Below are 17,384 nucleotides of genomic sequence, written 5' to 3'. Positions count from 1 at the left end.
CAAAAGGGAAAAATCACAAGAGACAGGAAGCAAAAAGAGAGAGAGTAAATAGCATGCTTTGATCTGCATTCAGACTCCACAGTTCTTTCTTTGGATGTGGATACCATTTTTCCATCACAAGTCTTTCACAGTTGTCTGAGATCAGTACAATCAAGTGTATTGTTGAGAAGAGCTAAGTCTGTCAAAGTTGATTCTCACAGTGGTGCTGTTTCTGTGTACAGTGTTCTCCTGGTTCTGCACTAAGTGGTGATTTCTTGACCACAGCTAAAAGTGTGAATGCTAAATGATGTTTTTGTGGAAACTCCTAATAACCTGGAACCTAGTATCAGGAAGCACCTGGTCCCATTCTTTATTGGCTTTTTGGGCTGATAATGGGTAAATTATAAGCAGTAAAAAGAGATAGGAGGAAAGGATGAGTTAAAGCCAAATATTCAGGGCCCCCTTGATGGCAGCCGTGTAGTGTGGCTCTTAGTTTTTCCTTCTCTGCTACTCTCAGCACCAAAATCTGCCAGAATGCTAGGCTTCTAGGCTCTTTTTTCAAGTAATGCTGATGCTTAAATAAAAATGGAAACAGTGAGTACTTGTCCAGTGAATCAGAAAGCTACGGTAATATCTCAAATGTGAAAAATCCCAAAGAGAAGAGACAAGACGGCTGATTAGGTCATCTTGGAACGTACCCAGGGCCTCACTGCTCCTATTTCCAAAGAATGATATGAAAGTCAAAGTATATATGGCACTTCAGGGTTCATATGTGCTTTGCATACACTATCTCATTTGACCTACACAGCAACCTCATGGATATCAGTAGGGTAAGTAGTATTGTCCTTATTTTACAAAAAAAGAAACTGAGTCAGAGCAGTAAAATAATTTGTCCCAAGTCATATAGCTACTAAGTGGCTCAAACTGGGACTTAAACCTGGGACATATTGACTCCAAGTCTAACCCTTTCCACTATGCCCCAGTTCTGCTACTGCTTCCCTGAGGAGTTTATATAATCTAAGAACTCTCACCTTTGCAAGAACATTATTCTGTTTTAGCTCCAAGGTCCTCCTTTTCCATCTCACACTATTATCAAAGCCTGCACCCCAGTGTAGCTGTCCAAATCTTCCCTCTTCCTGCTTGAGTTGATCAGTTCCTTATGAGCAAGGACTGTATCTTTGATTTATAGGTCACATGGGACTGATAGGCACTCAATAAATATTCAGTGGATTAATATTTACATTTTCCTGGTGTTAAAGAGTTGGTTTTTTTCCCCTTTAAACATTTCAGAAGCAAAGGTAATCCTGCTTGGCCCTCTAAAATTCTGTTTGAAAGGTATAGGCCTCTTTTTCTGAGCAGCAGCTTAATATCTATCAATCTGATGCTCTGGTGCCCACATGCCATCTCATGTACTCTGGCTGGGTTTCTTATGAGGAGTTTGTCACACTCTTTACATGCCTTTCCTGTTCCATTATCCTTTGAACACCAAGGGCCTTTGACCAAATTTTCTGTTGGAGCATGTTGAATGTCTTTCTCATTGGGTCATGTAAAATTATCACTGATGTACAACAAATATTTATTTTAAAAATCATGTTTGGTTTATTACAGGATTGCCAAATCTCTCCTCCTCTGTCTCTCTCCAGTTTAAAAAAAGACAGTTTGACATATATCATGAGAAGAACGTATTCATAATAAATCCTAGAGACCTAACAGTAGTGGGCTTAGATTTTAAGTGTGAATATTAGTTTAGGTTTTAAGCGGCTTACCCTAGATGTGTACATGGTAGTCTCATTGACTGTCCCAGAGGTCTTTTTAAAAATGTTTCCAATAAGAGCCTTAGGCTCAGTAAAGTTCAAGAAGAATATATCCTGATTTGATGAGCCAGGTGTATTGATTTTGGCTTCAGAAAGATCTACTAAGTAAATCTCTGGGGCCCTTTCTGAAGTGTTAGTAATATGTTCAGACTGCAGAGCACTGAGTAGGACAGACATGGAGATCTTTTCATAAAGCTCTCAGATTTCAAGAAAACACACAGCCAGCAGACAGCAGGGTGTCAGGGCCAGAGTGGGCACTTCTCCCTACTTTCAGAGCCGTCCTGCTCTGCCAATGAAGCAATGGGGATGTGGATAGGTTCTTGAAGGTAAGGGCCCACAAAGGATTCTGGGAGCAGATATCTGGGAGGCAGGGAAGTTATCTATTTCATTGCTAGGAAGCTGGCCCCTTCCTGGGGTCCCCTTTAGCATCGTACCTAGTGCTAAGGGATCACACTCATCAAGCTTTTACTGTTTCCTTCTGCCTCATCTTTGTCTTGTGTCAGTTGGAGGATCAGCCAGCTTTGTCTTATTTAACCAGTCACTTAATGCACTTCTCTATGTTTCTGTCTGGGTAGAGTCTGTTCTCCATCATACCTGCATGGGTTTGAAATGCAGAGTCTGAGTGCAGCAGGACAGGATGAGGATTGCATCACATATTCCAGTGTACCTTATGGACAAGGGCTGGATCAACAAGTCATTTTTTTCTTGGATAATCAATTACTAGGGATCTACATCAGATAACCTCCCTGCCAGAGTTTTGGCTTTCCAGTCGGAGTCCTTAGGTTGCAAAGGTATGACATGGCCCCAGGATGAGGGAGGCATCTGACTTCACACCTTTCTCTTGCCTTACTCTCTACATCGGTGGTGCTTCCACTTTCTGACTGCAAGATGCAGGTTCCTGTTTCTCTTGTTCCAGGCATAAGCCTTGTTAACCACCAGGCGATTGCCCTGGACCTCCCCACTGATGATGTAGGCCCCTGTGTGAGTGCCCCTCATGAGGTTGTGCACACAGGTAGCATCCCACTCCAGCCACTGCTTCAGTCTGGGGTAGACCTCTGTTGGTAGTAGGGGCCCTCTCTTCAGCACCTCCAGCCGGGAATCCATATCGTAGTCAGAGATGCTGGACGAGGTCTGGTTCCTCCGGGATATGTGGATCTTCACAGCTAGAATAGGTAAAACAGAACAGAGTTGCACTCACTATACCTTGATCTCCTGGGCCACCAGACATGTGGCCTTGGAGTCTCTGCCTCCTGGAACTTTCAGGTCCTTGGGCTCTGCTACCATGTTCCCTGTTACCTACTTCTATGTGCCCTTCCACTCTCCTCAAATTCCCTGGACTTCTCTCTCAGCCAGTTATCTTTCAAATGGAAATATCTTAGTGGTCAGACTGAAAGCTGAGAAAGGACTAGAATAGCTGACCCCAAAGTCTCCTTCTCCCTCCTCCTCTAACTTAAAACATGAGCTAGGTATAAGGAAGCTGCAGCGTGTTATCAGTGATGGCTTGTTTCTGAGAACTAGTGTGAAAGATCTTATCAAGGACTGACATACCTGGAAGAAGAAAGGAGCAGGTCATATGGCAAAGGGCCATAGCACCTGCCAAATAGCAAAAGAACCAGAGGACCCTCCCCCCAAGTACAGTGGATGGATCCTTGGTGGAGGATTGGCAGGGGGGAAGAGGGTACTTAGCACAGGGGATACAGAAGGCATATGTTAACCTTTTGTTTGTTGGACAGAGTGAAGGTCATGGGAGCTGAGGGTACTAGGGAATGCCATAGACAGTTGTACTCACCAAAATCATTGGTACAGAAGGTATCCAGAACCTCCTTTGGAGAGCTTGCATCCTCCAACTCACAGTCCCGGCAGCTGGCTCGAGGAACTGGTGGGGGAAGGGGAGAATGCCACCGACTGTAAGTCATTGTTCTCAACAGTAAGGGAACTGTGTGCCAAACTGGTGAACTTGGGAGCCAGAGTTCTCTCTGTGCCTGGCAGCTTAGCCATCTTAACTCCTACACCCTCCAGGGCTGTGGAAGGGGGTTTCCAGAAGCTCTAGGGTCTCCTTGCCTTGTACAGAACTCAAGGGCCAGAGCAGTGGTGCTGGTTCCTTTTTTAGTTTGATAAAAACTGAACCTTCTTCTGTTTGTTTCTTTTTGAGATGTTAGGAGAATATCTCTGACTTAGCTAGTTAACTCTCCTTTCTCCTAGCTCTAGATTCCTCATTATGCCAGTGGTCAAAGCATAGGAATCAGCAGTTATCAAATGAAGAAATGCAAGCCATCCATAGCCATCTAAAAAATGCTCCAAATCACAAGAGATGAAAATTAAGACAATTCTGAGGTTTCACTTCACTATCAGAGTGTCAGATATGACAAAAGAGGGAAATGACAGTTGATGGAGAGGCTATGAAAGGATAGGGGCCCTTCTGATAAACAGCTTGTAAGGATACTCAAAAAGTCACTGCCCTGCTCAGACCCTTTGGCCCAGCATTAGAGCTGTATGTTGGGTAGCTACCCCAAGGATATTAAGGAGAGAAGGAAAAGACCCCTATTTAAGGAATGTTTATTACAGAACATTCTGATGTAGGAAGAACTAGAAACAAGATAGATGGCTGTAAGTTGGCGAATGACTGAACAAATTGTGGTATATGAATGTAATGGCATTTGGTTGTGTTGTAAGGAATGATGAGTATGATGTATTCAAAGAAATATGGCAACTTTGGCATGAACTGGCCAGGGAAATGAGCAGAGGCAGAACAGTCGACCTGGTGGCCAAAATAATGCAAGGGCAAACAGAAGCAGCCGCCTGTGAGTGCTTTGAACAGCTGATGCTGAGAAATAGCTCCCTTCTCTGGGAAGAGAGGCATCGGACTGGAGGTGCTGGTGAACAGTCTCATGATGTGGCCAATGCACTGACTAGTTACAAGGGAGAGTAGAAGTGGGGTAGTAGTAATCACCAGGGGAAAAGAGTGTCAGAACATTTTTTAGTGCCCCAAAGGAAAAAATGCAAAAGGTGTATGGCTTATGGGATAATTTTGTTACTCTCTTATTAAATTCTCTATACGTACACACACACATATGTTTTAAAGTATTGAGTTTTTTGGTTTGTTTGTTTTTTTTTTGAAGAGCCCTGGATCTAAAACCAGGGAGCTGAGTCAGGTTCCCAGCTCATCTACTTATCTGTGTGACCTTAGGCAAGTCCCTTAACTTGTTTAGACTTAAGTTTCTTTTTCAAAAGGGGGTAGGATGGACTAAATGAGTGTTGGGGTCCATTCTAGCTCTAAATCCTGTGATCATATAAAGTTTTTGTTGTTGTTTTGCTTTTTGGAGGGGGGAGGACAGGGCATTTGGGGTTAAGTGACTTGCCCAAGGTCACTCGACTGGTAAGTGTTAAGTGTCTGAGTCTGGATTTGAACTCAGGTCCTCCTGACTCCAGGGTCAGTGCTGTATTCACTGAGCCACCTAGACACCCTGTGTGATCATATAAGTTACAAAACAAGCCTACGGGCTTAACAGCCCTTGATACTCCCATGTGCATTTGAGCACTGAGGGAAGAACATTCAGCCTCTGTGAACATGACTGGCTCTCTATGTAGTAGTGGTGGCAGTGGTAGTGGTAGTAGTAGTAGTAGTGATAGTGGTAGTGGTAGTGGTAGTGGTAGTGGTAGCGGTAGTACCAGACGAAGCCAACTCACTTCTCCTGCTTGAACTCCTCTCGTCAGTGACTGCAGAGACACACAGACTGTGGTCCCCAGGAAAGTTGTCACACTGGAGGATCTGGGGCCAGGGGTACCCGTAACAAGCCATGATGGGGGCGCAGCTGTCCCGGACACTTTCACAGAGACTCCGGCAGGGGTAGATGATCCTAAGAGAGGGAGACAGAGGACCACGGATGCAGATGGGAGGGACTTAAGTTCTTTGTCTTCCAGGAGGTGCTCCGTGAAGTGCCGAGCTGAGGCAAGGAGGCCTCTCTGTCTGCATCATCGCTGAAGTCCTAGATCTTTGTGGCAGTGAGATGTCAGCTCACCTTTCTGCCTGGCTTTTGGGTTCTCAGAGCACTGCCCTCACAGCAGGCCTGTTCACAAGAACCATCCTCTCCAATTGACAGAAGAGGAATCGGGCTCAGAGAGGTTATTACTTCCCAAAGGCCCCACAGCGAGTCAGGGGTAGAGCTGGGACCTGAAGCCACACCTCTGACTTTAGGTTTAGCATTCTAATACCCCATGTTATCTTGGTGGAAGTTTAAGAGTTCAAGAAAATGTCTTAAATGCCACTGTCCATCACAGCATTGCTTAGCACAGTGCCCCAAGCATAGTGGGTGAAAGGAAGGAATATTTATTAAGCTTCTACTATGTATAAAGCACTGTGCTAAACACTTCATCTCATCTAATCCTGGGAAGTAAGTGCTACTATTCTCTCCATTTTACAGTTGAGGAAACCTAGGCATTCTGAGGCTAAGTGACTTGCCTAAGGTCACACAGTTGTCATTGTCGGAGGTCACATTTGAACTCAGTTCTTTCTGACTCCACACCCAGCTGTCTATCCATCATGCCACCTTGGTACTCCAGAAGTGTTAGCCAATCAGATAGGGCCTCCCCAAATCATGGTGGTGAAGTAAATGCCCATCCCATAAATCCGAGGTTTCAATCACCTACCCATCTAAGCTGGGTATGGTTGCTTCCTTTTCCCAGGTTTCAAATGGCTTTCCAAACTGTGACATGTAGTGTTACATGAGTATAAAATACTGAAACAGGGTCTTCTGTGGGTGGAGAAAGTCAGGGATGTCTGAAGCAAGGAGAGTGTTTCCTTTCACCTCCAGATCTTCTAGAAAAGTAAGGAGGGAACTGTGGTCTTCAATCTTTGACCCAAAATACGGTGTCCAGGAAGTATCCTCTACACTGTAAGCTCCACATGGCTGGGGACATTATCCTTGCTAGACTTCGAAGGCTCCCCAGTGCCTAGCACAGGGTTGTGCATGCAGCTTGGGTTTAATAAATCTTTGTCAAACCGAATGAAAGTACAGTTAATACCAGGTTCATCAATTGGGAAGACACTTTTCGGCGGGGTTGCTTTTTCCCTCCCTTTAGGGCCAGGTGGCCTGGGCTTCCCTTGCTTTGTCATCAGCCCTCAAGATGCCCTTTGGTGTTTCCCTTCAGAACCCATGAGAGTTTTCTATCCTAAATCACAGCTCTGGGAAAATGGGGGCCTCCTGTTGGCCCCTTCCTCATTACTAGTGTCAAGTAGCATGGTCTTGCTGACACCAGAAGATTATGTTTTTATGTCACTTTCTGGAAATAAGGGTAATTTAAGAAGCACCTCGGAGTGTGGATCCTTTATTTCTTGAAAGGGAGGCTGCCATGTAAGTGAACTGTTTACATCAGAAGATGGAAAGGGAGAAGATTAAACCTTGGACTCTTGTTCAATTCTGGTGACTGACAGGTCGTCCTCAATGGTGCTGTGCCCTTTATAGCAACAGAACACCTTAAGAATGAATAGCAAGGGGGCAGCTAGGTGGTGCAGTGAATTGAGCACCGGCCCTGGAGTCAGGAGGACCTGAGTTCAAATGTGACCTCAGACAGGAGAAGTATGATACATTTACTAGCTGTGTGACCTTAGTCAAGTCACTTAACCCCAATTGCCTTACCTTCCCCCTCCAAAAAAAAAAGTATGAACAGCAGGGCGGGAAGAGACCTGCTCTAAGAGGGAAAACTTGACTAGCAAAATGAGAACCCAGCTGTTGAATCAGTCAGGTGGCTCCTCATTTCTTAGTGGAATGTAACCAACCTGCGGAAGTGGGAAGGAGGGGGTTCTTTCCCCTTAGTTGGGACCAGTCTGTTGCCTACAGTGATTGCTTCTCATCTAAAGTAGGGCACTCCACAGTGGTGGCTTCTCTGCTGGGAGCCCATCTGTGCTCTTATAGCAGCCTCAAACACACCAACCCAGCGGCTGATGGAGAGGCATCTCCAAAGCGAGCCAGAGGGCCTGGGTGACATAGTGCCACAGGTCATCAGCGGCCCCGTGGGGAAAGAGAGAGCCTAAAGACTTACCTGTCCAGGCAGATCGGTGCAAAGAGTGAGCAGAGGAAGATTCGGGCATCCGGGTGGCACTCCCTGGCCAGCAGTGGCAGCCAGCTGGAGGACTGCTGGATCACTTCAGCCATGGTTTCATGTTCCAGCAGGTTGGGGATTCGCATTTCAGAGTAGCCAATGTCATAGCACAGGGCCATGCTTTGTGGAATGTACGTGCATCGGGAGGAGCTCCTAGGGAAATCTGCCCCAGCCCTTGCAAAGCAGCAGCCACACAGACCTACCAGGGCAATTAGCAGCCGCTCTCCGGAGCCTCTGGCCACCATCCTTAACTTGGCCTCAGATAGGCAGATGTTTGGCTTCTTGGAGCAGAGTTGACTTAGGAAGGCTCTTTTATAGATCGTCCCCTTCCCGGGCTCACTGGCCGGCCCCTTCATTATGAGTCCACTGTTTTAACAAAGACAACACTAATGAGGTGTTTGCCTAGAGTCTTTGGCTTTCTGGTTGGGGGGCTGGGCTCAGCTCTGCAGGTGTGTTAATGAGGGCTGCCCAGGCCTTCGTTATTCCCACCCCGGTAGTCTGTAAATCTGACTTGTTTGCATTCGATTAGGTCGCTACTGGATGCCATTATTCAGTCTCCCCCTTTAGGGAGGCCCCTGGATTAGGCAGCTGTTAATAAGCTCTTTAACAGTTGTTTTTTTCTTTCTTTTTTTGTGGAAAAACAGTCAGGTGTTTGACCAAGTCAATTAGGTTTTACTGATTTAGTCCTGCTACTGGTTAAGCAGGCTTCTAGCTTTTAGCCTCCAGTAAACCTTTCAGGCCTTCTGTATAGATTTAGATTGGAGATTTACAGGCTTGGAAGTAGTTTATACAAAGAATGTGCCCAGTTCTTTTGGGTTGTGTCCGTTTCTTCTTGACCCTGCATGATAGCCATAGTTATGCTGTGTACAAACACTATGCAATTTCTCTATCCTTTATATTCGGTCACTTTTTCCTGTTATCAGTGAGAGATGTAATTAAGAGTAGGTTGCTTAGAGGAGAGATAGGGTAAGTGGGAGACAGATTTGAGGGGACATATTGAAGGAGTTGGATAAGTTGTCTACACAACCCAGAAATATTTGTTGCAGTGTCTTATGTAACTTAAAAGGGCCGGTAGGTGGCACAGTGGACAGAGCGCCATCTTCCTGACTTAGAATCTGGCATCAGACACTGTGTGATCCTGGGCAAGTCACATGATGCTGTTTGCCTCAGTTTCCTCATCTGTAAAATGAGCTGGAGAAAGAAAACACCACATGGGGTCGCCAAGAGTTGGACATGGCTGAACAACGACGAATGTCATGTGAAGTGGGGTCTGTAGTTGCTCCACATTGGACTTGTCTAAGAGAAGGCTAGAGCTTCCTTCATGCTGTCATGGCAGTGTCTATTCAGGGACAGCAGAAGAGTGTCAGATGGGATAGAACCTAGCCTAGGGGCTACAAGTCCAGGCACTGGAACCAGTGCTGACTGGCTGCCAGAAAACTGAGTGACCATCCGAGCCAATAGCCCAAGTTCCTAGTCCCAAACAAAACCTGTTCTTGGTGACTGCAGAATTCCAACCTAGGTTCAGAATGAGTGGATGGCTAGTGATGGACTTATTGATTGCTATTAAACTACTTTCTTAGTTTCTCAAGGAAACTTGCTTCATTGTCACCTGATGTAAGTGAAGGCCCTGGGGGCCAATCACCCTGGCACAGCCCTGCTCTGGCTTTGGGTGGTATGTGGCTCCTCCTGCACAGCTGATACAGTCTCTTAGGGATCCCCATAGACCATGGGCTCCTGAGGGGGTGTAATGCACTGTGTACAGTGTAGGATTCTGATAGGATCCAATCATTAAAGAGGGTGTAAGGTTACTGGCGCCTTTGGCCTTTTCCCACACCACAGGCTCACTTATTATAAATATTGCCATCAATGAGGTGACTGAAATGCCTACTCTTGGTTTTCTACCGAGAAACTGCCAGGCCTACAGGTACCATCAGGGACCTGCCAGATAGTAACCCTCTGTCATGCCTTTTGGTGAGGAGAGGAAGGAGAAACAAGTCCTTTTATAAGTGCAATAATAATGTACAGTTTAAAGTACTTCAAGGTTTTCCAGGCTTTTCTCCCCCTTTCCCCACCCACTCCCAGATATAAAAGGTGTGTGTGTCTGTGTCTATGTCTACGTCTGCGTCTGTGCTTCTCTCCATTTTACAGGTGAGAAAACTGGTGGCTGGGAGAAGCTAATGGATTCTGAAGACAGCTTAGATTTCCTCAACTTTGCTTTGTCTCTCAGGTGCTGTTGATGGATGCTTTACTTGTAAGTGGTAATTCAGCCATTGGTCTTTCCCTCTTCTTCCTGGCAGAAATTCCCAATTTTCTGAGTGAGGAAGAGTGCAAGCTGATTATCCACCTGGCCCAGCTGAAAGGGCTGCAGAAGAGCCAGACATTGCCCACAGACGACTATGAAGAAGCCATGGGAATGATTGAAGTCAGCCCCATGGACATCTTCAACCTGCTGGACCATAACCAGGATGGGCGGCTACAGCTCAAGGAGGTAGAGGGGGGTGGCAGGCTGGGGAAGTACTTTCTCCCAGAGGAAGGAGCTCTGTTTGGCCCCTGCTCCTTCACAGTCCTCTGGGCAAGCCACCTGTATGTCCAAACGGGCAGCACAGGGTTAATCAGTAGTGTTATTGTAAAATCTGCTCTGCTCCCTCCATAACCTTTTTTAGAAAAGCTTTTTCAAGGGTAAAACTGTCCCCTCCCCTCCCCAGAGCAGCAGCTGCTCCTACACTCAGAAACTCATTGAAGTCCAGATCCCAGTAGGAATCCCCCCTCCCTCCAGTACTGTCCTTCCGCATCGGAGGGCCTGAGCTCTGGATTTCACTGCCTAATTTTGTCAGCTGCCAGTCTCCTTGCAGGGCCTGAGTCTTCCATGTATGTGTCCCCTAGGAATCTTTTTGTTTTCCCTGGTCTGGCCAGCCTCTCAGAAGGCAGCTGGGTCTTCCCATGCAGGAACAGCTAAGGGAGTCTGGGGGGGGGAGGGGCAGGCTGGAGAAAAACATGAGGCTCCCTCTAGCTTCGCTCCTATTCTGTCAGGCCAAGGATCTGGCCTGGATACCCTTGAAAAAGCCAATATTGGGCATTCTTCTTTGGTTACTATTATGGGGATTATCCACTTTTATTTACGAACTAAACAATGAATGTTATAGATGCCAGACTGGCTTACTGTGTAAGAAGAGCTATCAGTTTGGAGAATGGATTGAAATGCGGTTTTGTTACTAAATAACCTGGAGACCCTGAGCAAGTCACTTCACCTCCAGACCCTTAGTTGTTTTATCTATAAAATGAGAAGGCTGGACTGAGGTGATCCCTCAAGCCCCTCAGGACGCTAAATCTTATGATCCTGTTCTTTACAAAGGATTTTCTTTAAGGTGACCTGGAGCCAGCTACCCTGGAGCACTGAATATCTAGAATTCAGATGACAAAAAAAAATTATCTTAAATATTTCAGCAACATATGTATGGAGCAGATCTGTGGTGTAACATGGCTGGTAGATCTTGAGAGATAAGAGCACAGAACCTGGAGTCAGGAAGACCTTCCTGAGACACTTACTAGCTGTGTGGCCAAATTACTTCTCTTTCCTGTCCCCTCAGTTTCCTCATCTGTAAAATAGGTTGGTTGAGTCCAGCGAGATAATACCTATAAAGGACTTTGCAAATCTTAAGGCATATATAAATACTATTGTTCAGAATATAAATATGTTTTCCTTGGGGCATCACATTTTCTCTTCTTTCAACAAATTTCAATTCAACAAATATTTCTTAAGCCCTTACTCTGTAAAAGGCACTGTACTAAGCACTAAGGGTCAGGAGATAAAAAATGATAGTGCTGTCTCCAGGAACTTCTAATTTACTATAGGATATAGAGTGTGATCTACTTTATAAAGACATGGAGACAGAATGCTTTAGGGAAAATCCGAGAGTGAGAGAATACTTTCTGCTGGTTGGGGATGGGGAGACAAATCTGGAAAGTCTTCATGGAGGAGGTGAGCCTATAAGGAAGAGAAGGATTTCTACAGTGGTGATGAGGAAAGAGGAAATTCTGGGTGTTGGGGAAAGACTGCACAAATATAGAAAGGCCTGAGAGGACAACACAAGATCAGGGAACCGCTGATAGTTTGTAATTGAGAATTACACATAATTCTGATCCCGGAAACCTTTCCAGGTTCCATCCAGGTAAGACAAATCTGTGTTTGTCATTTCAGGTGTTGACCCATACTCGTTTGGGGAATGGGAGGTGGATGACGCCTGAGAACATCCGGGAGATGTACACTGCTGTCAAGGCCGATCCTGATGGTGATGGTAAGTTTGGAAAGTTCTAAGGGCATAGACCCTCAACAGGGTTTGTGCTAAATCCAGTTACCCAAGGGGGATAATCTTCCCCAGAGCACCAGCCTCTGCCATCTTGTACCTGTTGTGTATAGGCCCCCAGAGAGGTGGAGCGCTTCCAGTCTGACTTTCCCTTTCATCAAACTTCCAGCCTAGAGTAGTATCCCTCAATGGGGCCATCTTGAAGAAGGACCTGTTAAGGAGTGGGGAGCTGTGGTGATGTGCCCAGGAATACCTGGGGATGTCCTCTGCTTCTCAGGATCATCCAGGCTGGAGACCTGAATTTGATTTCTTGGCTGGGAACCTTTGAGAGGTGGGCTGGTTTTAAGTGTAAAGGACACAGCTGCTTAGAGGCAAATAAAAGAACAGACCTTTATTAAGTGCTCACTCTGTGCCAGGCTTAAAATCTCAGCCTCAGCTGAGATCCCTGAGAACTTTATTCATAAAGTTAGGGTTTGATTGGACTGGAGGGAGGATTCAGATGAAAAAGAAAATGGGGAGACTGGGATGAAGCCAGGCCATTGGAGGGGTGTTCTCTGGACCAGTTATAGGCACCACGATCACCAATATTGCCTCTGGAGGTCCCTTAAAAGGGATGGGACTGAGAGTTCTGGGCAGTCATTTAGGGTGACCAAAGAATTCATTCACTGAGGCTTGTGGTGCTCCATGTTCTCCATGTTCCTGGGGTTTGTGCTAAATCCAGTCCCATTCCCTCTGTGGGAGAAACCGCTGATACCATTAGCATTCAGCTGGGGTCTAAAAGTCCTTGGTCATCCTTCCTCCTTTTCATGAGACAAAAGCAGGGTCACATCTCTGGGAAGCTACTGAGATGATGCAGCCTTTAGCCCTCTCCATGAGTGGCTTTGATTCGTTCTAAGCTAATGCCAAGCCCTCTGGAGCTGGGGCCTTTCTTTTTTCCTCCTTGTCTTCTTCAGCTTCCTCCTATCCTTATGTGAGGAAAAGCTTGAACATGTAATGGTCCATTTCCCAACATTTCCAACAGATGTTTCTTAAGTATCTATTTGGAACTTTTAGGATGAATTATAAATAACTATAACATCCACTATTGCATGATAAATGCATTTTGTAGTAGCAAAGTGTTGTCTGAGGTCCTAGAGGAAATGTTGTTTCCAGTAGGGAGAGAAAGGAGAGAAGATCAAGGGAGGCCCACTCCTGAAGGAGGGATATGAGCTGGGGTTTAAAGGATGTATAGTAAGTAATTCATCATGTAAATAGGGAAAAGGAAAATATACCAAGGGTGGAGATCAGAGGAAGCACAGGGGCTCTTTGGGGAAGCAAGAGTAGTGTGGGGTTATAGAAACAGGCCATCCTATGAGAAAGGTTGGGAAGGTAAGGTAGTGCCAGATTGTGGAGGGCCTTGTGTCCTCAGACTTCTGGGGGAGCACCAGGCAGGTCCTTGGTTGCGGCAAGGAGGAGGAATGAGGTGTACAATGAGAGATGGAAGTCTGCATCCTGGCACAGGAAAGTCACTGAACATCCTGTCTGCCCTGCCAGGCTACTGCTGATGTCAGTGTGAGGGCTGTCTGTGGTGGTGTATTCAGGGATAACCAGAAGGGTAGCTTTGTTGACGTTTTCATCACTGGACTTGGCGTCTTCACCTAGCCTCCTTTGGATGCAGTTGTCACCCAGCCATGTGAGCCTGCAGGGTTCAGGTGTGAGAAAGGCAGGTCATTTCCAGTGTCTGAGATACTCTGGGCAGGGTTCAGAGGACTGCATCCAGTGACAGTCCTCTTTTAGTCCTGATGCCTAAGTAAGACTGGAAACCTTCACACAACATGCTGGGAAGCAATGCTGGCTGTTCCCCCGAGGGACAGAGGGACCGAAGCTCAGCCAGGGTGTGGGCTTCTAGAACCTCCTTCTGCCTGTAGGCTTTCTTTCATTTCCCTCATGGCCTGCAGTGACCAAGACCCAGGAAACTCAGGGAAATATCTTAGTAGGTTCTCACAAGCTAATCTGATTATAGAAAAGTGGTTTTATTTCTTTGGGCTTTTTTGGTTTTTTTTGTCTTCCCCTTTGAGGAAAGGAAGATGGAATTATGGCAGAAACACTAAACTCAGACATTTAAATTCATCCCAGATGTGATTGCAGCTTATTTAATTTCTGCTAAAAATAAACAAAGAAGTGAGAAACCTCAGAAAAACACCTTATCTGGCTGATTTTTTTTCATTCAAGAAAGTTGGACAGGCAAAGTATTCTGTGTCTTTGTGTGACAGGCAGATGGTGTCTCCAGCATGCGTGGGATTTCCAGTAGGTACTAACACTTGTGGATTCCTATTTGGCCCCATGGGAGAGGTGGAAGCCTAGGGTGGGTAGCCTGATAGTCTATGACATCTGGTCTTCCTTGTTTGGATATTCAGCTTTCACACTCTGCCCTTAGAAAGCATGCTTGGCCCTCCTTTCAGATCGGTCTGGCTTTTAGAAACCCAGATTCCTTCCCTGAAAAGGCCATACTAAGAGGAATGTATGTTTTACCCAGCAGCCTCCCCTTCTCCTAGGGACCTGTAGTCATCTCTCCTCACTGGGGTAATTTTTTTTAGGACAAAAGGTTATTTAGACTGTGGATTCAAAGGTTGTTGTACCTAATACATTTATGCTTTTAGAGTAGAGAGAGATGTACAGATCATAGGATTTTAAAGTTGGAAGGGACCTCATAGGTTTTCTGGTGCACTATCTACTTAGGGCAAAAATTCCTTCTCCATTTTTCATTCCTTGCTTGACAGCTTCTACTTAAAACACCTCCCGTCTTGGGGAATTCATTATCTCATCAGCCAGTCTATTTTATTATCGACCAGCTTTATTAGAAAGTTGTTATATTCAGGAAGGTATGTGTTACCCATTCCTTATATTAAGTCAAAATCTGCCTCCATGTACATTTCCCCCCATTGGTTTCAGTTCTGCTGTCTGGACCCCACAGAACGTTTCCTCTCACCTCCATAGGACAGCCCTGGCATTCTCTCACCATCCTTGGCCACCCTATTCTGAAAATGCCCTGTCTTGGCCATATCTCTCCTAAAATGTTGTGTCCAGGGTTTACCATGTTCCAGCTGTAGTTTGATCTCAGTCAGGCAACAAGTCAGCATTTATTAATCACTTACTGTGTGCCAGGCCCTGGGGCTACAAATAAATGCCAAAGCCAGGTAGCCTTGGACCCAGGGGCTCTCCTGGTGTGTGTGGTGAGGACATCACCAGCGTCCAGTGGCACCAGCAAAGGTCTCCTCTTTTTGCTTTCCACAGGTGTGCTAAGTTTGGAGGAGTTTAAGCAGCTAAACCTCAGGGACTTCCACAAGTACATGGGCAGTCAGAAGGTGAAGGTGAGCGACCTGGTGCGCAATAGCCAGCACGCGTGGCTGTACCAGGGCGAGGGCGCCCATCAGGTCATGAGAGCCGTCCGGCAGAGGTGAGGCTCGAGGTGGGCATGCTGGGAAAGGAAGCATTGTGCATGGCGCTGACTGGCTGAGCTTCCCACCGATCCCCATGCCTGATTTCCTGGTGCTCAGAGTGGGGATGGTCACAGTCAAGCATGGCTTTGGCTCCAGGCGCCACCCCCTCCCCCTCCCCAGATAAGGACCGTCTTGTGAGTGGGCATGGCCCTTACTGCTGCAAGAGAAGGAGGCTAAGGAAGGCTTGTCTAAGAGGCTGTCTGCCAGGATAGAGGAGGGTCCTCCTAGGGTCCTTCAAAAGAAAAAAGCTGTTGTTTTCTAAAGTTCCCTTGGGAGAGCTGGCTGATGCATCTAACTCTAGGACAGGGTGTGGATGTTTAATGGAAAGCCCTCTGGCTTTGAGAAGAATGATAACAGAATTTTATTTGGTGCTTTAGGGTTTGCAAAAACACTTTGCAAATGTCTTAGTTGAGCAAAGAACTTTCCTCACAACAACCTTGTGAGGTAGATAAGGCAAATAGTTATATTTCTATTTTACAGATGAAGAAACTGAGGCCCAGACAGGATAAGTGATCTGCCCAGGGTCACCCAGCTAGTCCAGAGCTCCTGGTTCCCAAGTCTAGCACTGAGCTTTCTGAACAAGGCCTTTTGTGAAGAGACAAATTAGAAACCTGAAGAATACCCATCTTAAGAGGGGATACTGCCATGCCACCCTCCCAAGCCTCTGGCCATGTAGCTTGAATGGCTATAGGACTGTCAGAATAGGGGTTGGGGTGGTGATTTAGGGCATCCAGAGCTCCCTCTTGGGAGGGATTCTTTCCTGAACAACTTCATCACTATAAGCCCACCCTTGGAAGGTCTGTCAACTGGGCCAAGAAGAGGGGGTGGGGGAGGCCTCCTGCTCCTAGCAAGGAGCCAGTATGGGCTCATATATGGACTCTTGGTAAACCCAAGAACACCACCACAGGAGACCTCTTACTAGCAGCACAGCATACTGTGCCTCTGCAGTACATGGTGCAGTGGGGGCTGGCTTAGGCTGTGTCAAAGCTCCTCCTCCCTGGGGTCCTCACTTTGTATTTAACTAGACTGAAGGAACACTAGGAAGTTTTGGGAAGGTGTGGAATGTATTAAATTGACTTAGCAAGCTCTAGTTAATGAGACATTAAATGGGACATTGGTTAAAATTGGGTTGTCATGAATTGAAATCGGCAGGTGATAAGTATTTAATTAAAACAAATATGCCCTAATTAGGGGCTAACTAGACACAATTGGAATTAAAAATGGTCTGGCTGTTTGTTTTTAGTTAATTAGCAGTGAGGATCTCTTCTAGTGGATTGTCCTCCCCTTTAGCCTTCTCCGAGGTTCCTTTCCTGGTGTGACTGGATAGTTTAGAAATGGGAGGATGGTGCTTCCTTAGCTCTGTGGAGAAGTTCTCCAGATGGACTGATTGGTCTGAGAGCAGGGGCCAATCTTAATGGAAATCTAATCTCACTCCTTCCCACTGAGCTGTCTTCTCTGTTCAAGTGGGATTGGGAATGTAATTTGCGGAGGGAATTACCATTAACTCTAATTCATTCCAGTTTGGAGTTGTTGGGGTGGGGGAAGGGGTATCTCTCCTAAGAGATTCCTAGCTCCTGGATTCCTGATCATTTTGAGGATCTTCTATCTCTCAGTATATGGGATCTTTTCTACTGGGGGCTAGGAATGATTCAGGACTGGAGACCACCTGGGGCTTCAGTCACACTAGATATGATGATGGGCATGGTTTG

At 46.1% G+C, this 17,384-nt stretch overlaps 2 protein-coding genes across 2 annotated transcripts in view; one reads left to right on the top strand and one right to left on the bottom strand.

The window, feature by feature from the left end:
- Positions 1 to 17,384, top strand: part of P4HTM (prolyl 4-hydroxylase, transmembrane) — a 32,002-nt gene that overhangs the window by 4,282 nt on the left and 10,336 nt on the right. The window contains exons 3-5 of the mRNA XM_069095769.1: positions 10,190 to 10,380; positions 12,091 to 12,187; positions 15,470 to 15,632. Of these exons, the coding sequence (XP_068951870.1) occupies positions 10,190 to 10,380; positions 12,091 to 12,187; positions 15,470 to 15,632 (451 nt within the window). The remainder of the gene's footprint in view (positions 1 to 10,189; positions 10,381 to 12,090; positions 12,188 to 15,469; positions 15,633 to 17,384) is intronic.
- LOC138166951 (secreted frizzled-related protein 5-like) lies at positions 1,604 to 8,139 on the bottom strand. The gene is made up of 4 exons (XM_069095419.1): positions 7,833 to 8,139; positions 5,481 to 5,650; positions 3,583 to 3,669; positions 1,604 to 2,956 (listed from the first exon to the last, which is right to left on the bottom strand). Exons 1-4 carry the CDS (start codon positions 8,135 to 8,137, stop codon positions 2,640 to 2,642), a joined length of 879 nt encoding a protein of 292 aa, XP_068951520.1. The 5' UTR covers positions 8,138 to 8,139; the 3' UTR covers positions 1,604 to 2,639.

The sequence above is a fragment of the Petaurus breviceps genome, unplaced genomic scaffold (genome assembly GCF_028583685.1).
Source record: "Petaurus breviceps papuanus isolate PSGF00001 unplaced genomic scaffold, PetGlider_PUasm1.0 227, whole genome shotgun sequence".
Lineage (NCBI taxonomy): Eukaryota > Metazoa > Chordata > Mammalia > Diprotodontia > Petauridae > Petaurus > Petaurus breviceps.
Note: the sequence above shows the minus strand (reverse complement) of the source record. Positions and strands in the feature narration are given on the sequence as shown.